This window comes from Ursus arctos, unplaced genomic scaffold (assembly GCF_023065955.2).
Source record: "Ursus arctos isolate Adak ecotype North America unplaced genomic scaffold, UrsArc2.0 scaffold_2, whole genome shotgun sequence".
Classification (NCBI taxonomy): Eukaryota; Metazoa; Chordata; class Mammalia; order Carnivora; family Ursidae; genus Ursus; species Ursus arctos.
Window position 1 is genome coordinate 12,531,408 of NW_026622874.1, and position 6,000 is coordinate 12,537,407.

Genomic DNA, 6,000 nt, shown 5'->3' on the forward strand with positions numbered 1-6,000 from the left:
GGCCTCTACATTAACTCCAGATTAGCTCTTAATACAGTAAGAAGCTCAACCTCACAGATCCTTACAAAGTTATAAAGTTACTGAAAGGTTTCTGTCTAAGTACCTGTATAACACTTCACATTCCTCAGGAGGCTCTTATCTCCCTGACCCCAGGGCTCAATTCTGCTCAACCAAACTCACTGAATATCTAGCCTTCTGCTAGAACCTGGTGGGATGGAGAGCAACTTAAACAGATCATTTCCACATACTAAGATAAATGCTTTGGTAGAGGGATGCATGGAGTGCATGGGAAGAAGAGAAAGGGTGCTTTGCAGCATGTTGGGGTAAAGGAGGGCATGTGGTCAAGGAAAACTTGCTAGGTGACCAAGTTTCTCAGGTGCAGAAAGGGGAATCACTTAGGCCAAAGCACAGAGGCATGATGAATATGAAAAATTACAAGCTTTTGACGTTCCTAGAACATGACAGGTAAGGCAGAGAGGGGTGAGAGATTATTAAAGAATAAGCTTTCAGAAGAAGGGCCAGGACACAAGAGCCTTGTAAGTCATACTAAAAGGCTTTCAATATAAAATGTAGATCAGTTCTTTCCCAATCTAGCCACACATAAAAATCATCTGGATCCTTAGGGACCCTGATTAAGTCTGACCTGAGGATCTAGAATCTCCATTTTAGAAAGCTCTTCAGCCAGAAAACCCAATGAAAGGTCATAAGCAAGGAATAGACATTACCAGACTTACATTTTCAATAGATTATTTCAGCATTAGTGTGGAAGATAGATTTGAAAGGAGAAAAGAATGGGGTCTTTGAGACCAGCGAGAAAGCCACTGCAAGTCTCTGCTGAAACATGATGTAGCTGAGCCAAGTGGAGAAGACAATAGAAATGTGAGAAATCGTTAGGGGTAAAATCCACAGGACATAATGATCAGCTGAATGTGGAAAATCAGAGAGAGAGAGAGGAACCACAGATGACTTGCAGATCTCTGGCCATGGGAACTGGAGGGACAGCAGGGCTAACAGTAGAGAGAAGACATGTGGAAGGAGATGCAAGTCTGACCAGGAGGGCTTCAATGATGGGCTCCATTTTGGACTCCTTGACTGATATGTCTGATGACTGGCTATATCCAGGGGAAACCGACCATTTCACCATGTCTGAGAACACCCGTACACAGGGATGGAATCACAAGCACACAGTGATAACTCCTGCATCAATCTACCTTCTCTGTCCCCACTGCTCAACTTTACTCCCACCAAGTTTACTTCAACAGCCTCTCTACTGATCTTGCTAGCTTTAGACTCACTTTCCTGGAGCCCATTTCCCAAAATTCACCAGCTAGGAGGATCTTTCTAAGAGGTAAATCTGATCTTGTCGCCACCTGCCGAAAACCCTCCCATGGCTTCCCTTCACCTTCAAAATAGGGCTCAAGCCACCTGATATGATTTCTGGCTCTTCAGGCTCACCTTCCTTCTCCAGCCTCTTCTTCTTCTTACACGTTCCACCTCAGAGTTCACACTGTAACCTGTGCTCCCCGTAAGGAGCATAAAATTCAACCCACCCAGGAGTTCAACAACACAGCAGCCCTGATTGGCATGACATGGGTAAATGGCCAAGTTTAATGGAAGGAATCTACTACTAGATAAAGCAATGATATTGAATCAAACCCACTACTCAGACTAGCCTTTTATTTCTAGGCTTGTGTACCTTGCCCTCGGAGAGGACTATGGTGGCAGACATTATCAAGAGGAATGAAGAAAGAATAGATCTGTAAGAATGTTTTTTAAATTCTTTACATAAAGCAATGTTTCTCAGGGTATAGTGACCTAACTACCCACAAGAACCACCTACCTGTTTCTTAAAAATGCAAATTCCTGGGTCACAACCCAGACCAACTGAATTGGAACCGCAAGATGAAACTGGAAATTTGTATTTTTAGAAAATACAAATGATTCTTATACATACTAGTTTAAGAACCAACTACATGGGGCACCTGGGTGGCTCAGTTGGTTAAGCATCTGCCTTCAGCTCAGGTCATGATTCCCACATCGGGCTCCCTGCTCAGCAAGGAGTCTGCTTCTCCCTCTTTCTCTACCCCTCCCCTTGCTCCTGCTCTCTCTCACTTTCTTTCTCAAATAAATAAATAAAATCTTTAAAAAAAAAAAAAGAACCAACTACATAAAGATAGAAATTTAACCAAATCAGGACATTTTTCCTGGACTTAATTTTATTTCAGTTTTGTATGATGTCCGTGTTAGAGTCCTTATCTTCTCAGGCTGCCCACTCTCTGTGGTGAGAGAGGAAATGGGATGGGAGCAGCAGTAGTGACAGTGGCCAGGTGTCTCTGAAAAGTTAGCTGGGGAATGTCCTATCAAAGTAAATTAGGAGTTGGTGTGAAGTGAAAGTAGTTGTATGCTCTGTGATAGGGTAAAGTGGGGTTCGACAGTGATCAAGCACCTTGGAGAGGAGACTTGGGGGCCCGACATCACATGTAGGGGTTGTCTCATGGTCAAATTCTAATTAATCTAACATTTATTGAGTACCTATTATATGCTAGCCAGAGTACCAACTACTTTAATAATTTAACAAGCAAATATTAAGCATCTCCTCTGCGCAAGACACTGAGCTAGGCTTTCATCTGTGTTAGCTCATGACTCTTTGCGGCAATCCTGACTAATCTGTATTTGCCTGGAGAACTGAAGCCACTTACTAAATATCAAATAGTAATCATGGTTATAAACCTTGTCACATTCCTAAAACTTCCATGAATTCGGGGCTATTGATTTTACAGCCTACTCTCAATCTGAGATCTGGGCCTTCTGCGGGGATAAGCTCATACCTTCCACCAGAGACTCACTCAAACCTCACTTACTCACTCACTCATCCCGATTTTGTGCATCTGCCCTTTTTTACTTTCTTCATGAAGGTTTGGAAAGAGCCAGAGCCAGACGCTGCAGTCCAATTACATCGACTACTTGGACGAGCTCGCCTTAGAGATAGGTGCGAAGCCAGACATCCTGTCTCTCTTGCTGAGAGACCCCAAACTGGCTGTGAAGCTCTATTTCGGACCCTGCAACTCCTACCAGTACCGCCTCACTGGGCCCGGGCAGTGGAAGGGAGCCAAGAATGCCATCCTCACCCAGAAACAACGGATACTGAAGCCTTTGAAGACACGGGTACTAAAAGCTTCATCTGATTTCCCAGTTTCCTTCCTGTTGAAAATCCTAGGGCTTCTTGCTCTTGCTGTGGCCCTTTTTTTTCAGCTTCAGTGGTTCTAATCTGTCAGCATAAAGCTTTTGACTTTAGTGTCAGTTCCTCTTAAAAAAAAAAAAAAGAAAAAATATGAAATCTAGATTCTATATTTCAGGGTTGAAAGGAACAGAGAGAGGTGGTCGCAGAGAAGAGCAGAATTAGGTCCATATAAAACACCAAAATGGTGTCATGAAATTTCTTTGCCACTCCACCCTTCCCTCAAGTTCTTCAGACTCTCCAAAAGGACAACTAAATAGCACTGGCTAAATAGTGCTGCAGGCCCCACAGAAGAGGGTTGTGTGGAAAAAACAGAAATACACAGAATGACAAGCAAGCCCCACGGTTTAAAACATTGGAAAATGTCAATGGTGGGTAAATATTTAAATGCCTGCACGATGTTCTCGATAGGCTTCTTATCCGGGCTGTATTTGGTAACAAAGTTCTCAAGTGTTACGTCATGCTCCATTTGCTTGGCAGGGAATCACTCAAAAATCCTGGAGGAAAAAATGAGAGGCTAGACTCAGAAAGCAATGGCGATGATCAGACAGACTCCTTGGGCCTCGTGGTGAAAGCAAAGCCAATAGGCACATTTCTTACATTTTGACAGAAACACCGTTGTAAAAATAAAAATAAACCTGCAGTAACGGCTATATACACATTCAGTGCTTATCATAGACCAGACATTGTGCTCAGGGCACATCGTACATATAACTTCATTGAAATTTCACAACAAATCTGTGAGATGGATGCAGCTATTCTACCCATTCTACAGATGATGAAACGGAGACTCAGAGCAGTTGGGTAACATACCCAAGACCATACAGCTGGTCTTGTCGTGGAGCCGGGATTGGAACCCAGTTTTGCTGGATTCTGGAACTGTGGATCATAACCTTTCCCCAGAATATCCTTACTTACAAAACCCCCATTGCTGACAAAGTGCTTGTTAACAGTTTATACTATTTATAATCATATATATGTTCCTTTTGGAGGAACTTAACACAGATGACAGCACTCTTCTTGCAAATATGATCAATTAATTTTATTCATAATATTTGGTGTATAGTCCAGCCAGATCTAAAAAGCATTTGAGGGAATTTACAATGAAAGACACCTATACAAGAATATTTAAGATAATCATTGACATTTTGAAAAAACAAGCACTGTGGCACAAGTATATGTCCCAAGTAGATGGAAAGCATTATAATGATTGAGCCTTGTATTTAGCTCTAAACTTAGAGGTAAACGAAGCAAAAAGTGAAACACTATGTAATCTCTGTCATCTGATAAAAGGAAGCATACCAGTTGGTTAGGAGGCACATTTTCTTGGAACTGAAATCCAAAAAAAACATACAAGCAATTCAATGTCAAAAGATATTGAGCAACAGAATAAACATCTGGTTTATTAATCCATTACAGCCATTCTCTCCATGAACTGTGCTTTGGGAGATAAGCTATGCCCTAAGCCCAGACCAAGGCCTATTGAAGAGGGAAAAGGTCAAAGATTAAAGATTTAGGCAAATTTCTCCTCTTACTCTTCCAAAGTCTGTGTGGACACTGATCTTCACTTCGGCCTGGATTTGTCCCTGAAGCACCCAGAGCAATGCAATGGCGATCTCTGTCAGTGGAAGCTTTATTTCTTTAAAGTCCATTGAAATGACACCAGCGTTTAAATGCAATGTATTTTTTTCATTGTTCCTATGAGTGGTTTCCCTTGAAAAAAAAATTCAGATGGTATATATACTTCTTGATTAAAAACTGATTACTTTGCTAATTATTAAAGATTGTTTGCAAAGCATTATATTATTATTAATCATAGTAGATTTTATCAAGCCTGTATGGCAAGAATAGGTGAACTATTGCCTGTGGGTTAGAGAACATTTTATTGGAACACAGCCACAACACACATTTATGGTCTATGGCTGCCTGCGAGCTATAATAGCAGAGTTGAGTAGTTGCAACAGAAGCAGTATGACTCACAAAGCCTAAAATATTTACTCTCTGACCCTTTACGGAGAAAGTCTACCAATCCCTGCTTTGTAATATCCAAAGCATTGTCCTAATTATTTTTCATAACTTGCTTCCTTCATCATTACCACTACCCTAGGAAGTAACTATGGTCCTTATCCCACTTCTCCAGTGGACTAGATCGGGAAGCAAGTGTCAGATTGATACTGAATCAGTGGGGAAAAGTAGCTCCATTAGGACAGAATTATTATTGAATGTATGACCTTGAAAATCTTCGGAAGAACTTGATCTCTTGAAATCTTTCCAAATATTCTGCTATCTTTTTAAAAACATAAATAGTTCATTTCCAGAGTCTGAGGTTGCCTAAGGAAGTCTCATCCAAGTTTATTCTTCTGCCTCGATACACCCTGAAACAGGAAACTATCCCGGACAAAGCACCTGGGATAGTTGGTTCCAAACGACATCCCACAAGCTACCTGCGTCCGAATATCTCAGGGAGCCTACGGAAGTGCAGATTTTTTAATACAAATACAGTAATAATTCAGACCTGCTGAATGAGAGTCTGTGCTGGAATCTCCAGTCTTGACAAGCTCTCTAGAAGATTCCTCTGCACATTAAATTTAAAAACCATTGGTTTGAGGGGCCTCTAAAAAAGCTGCTTTCAGAGATTGGTCTGTGCCTTTCTCCACTCCTCAGGGCCAAATTCCCCCTTTGGTTCAGCCTCGATGTTTCTTGCTGCAGTTTACAACGTTCTTCTTCTGTAAAGGATGTTAACCGTTTATCACCCTCTTCCC

At 41.5% G+C, this 6,000-nt stretch overlaps 1 protein-coding gene across 2 annotated transcripts in view; it reads left to right on the forward strand.

Moving 5' to 3' along the window:
• Positions 1-5,036, forward strand: part of FMO2 (flavin containing dimethylaniline monoxygenase 2) — a 28,646-nt gene extending 23,610 nt beyond the window's left edge. For both annotated transcript variants that reach the window (XM_026509391.4, XM_026509392.4), the window contains exons 8-9: positions 1,687-1,759; positions 2,916-5,036. In XM_026509391.4, coding sequence (XP_026365176.3) covers positions 1,687-1,759; positions 2,916-3,267 — 425 coding nt within the window. In that variant the 3' untranslated portion in view covers positions 3,268-5,036. The remainder of the gene's footprint in view (positions 1-1,686; positions 1,760-2,915) is intronic.
• The last annotated feature ends 964 nt before the right edge of the window (positions 5,037-6,000 follow it).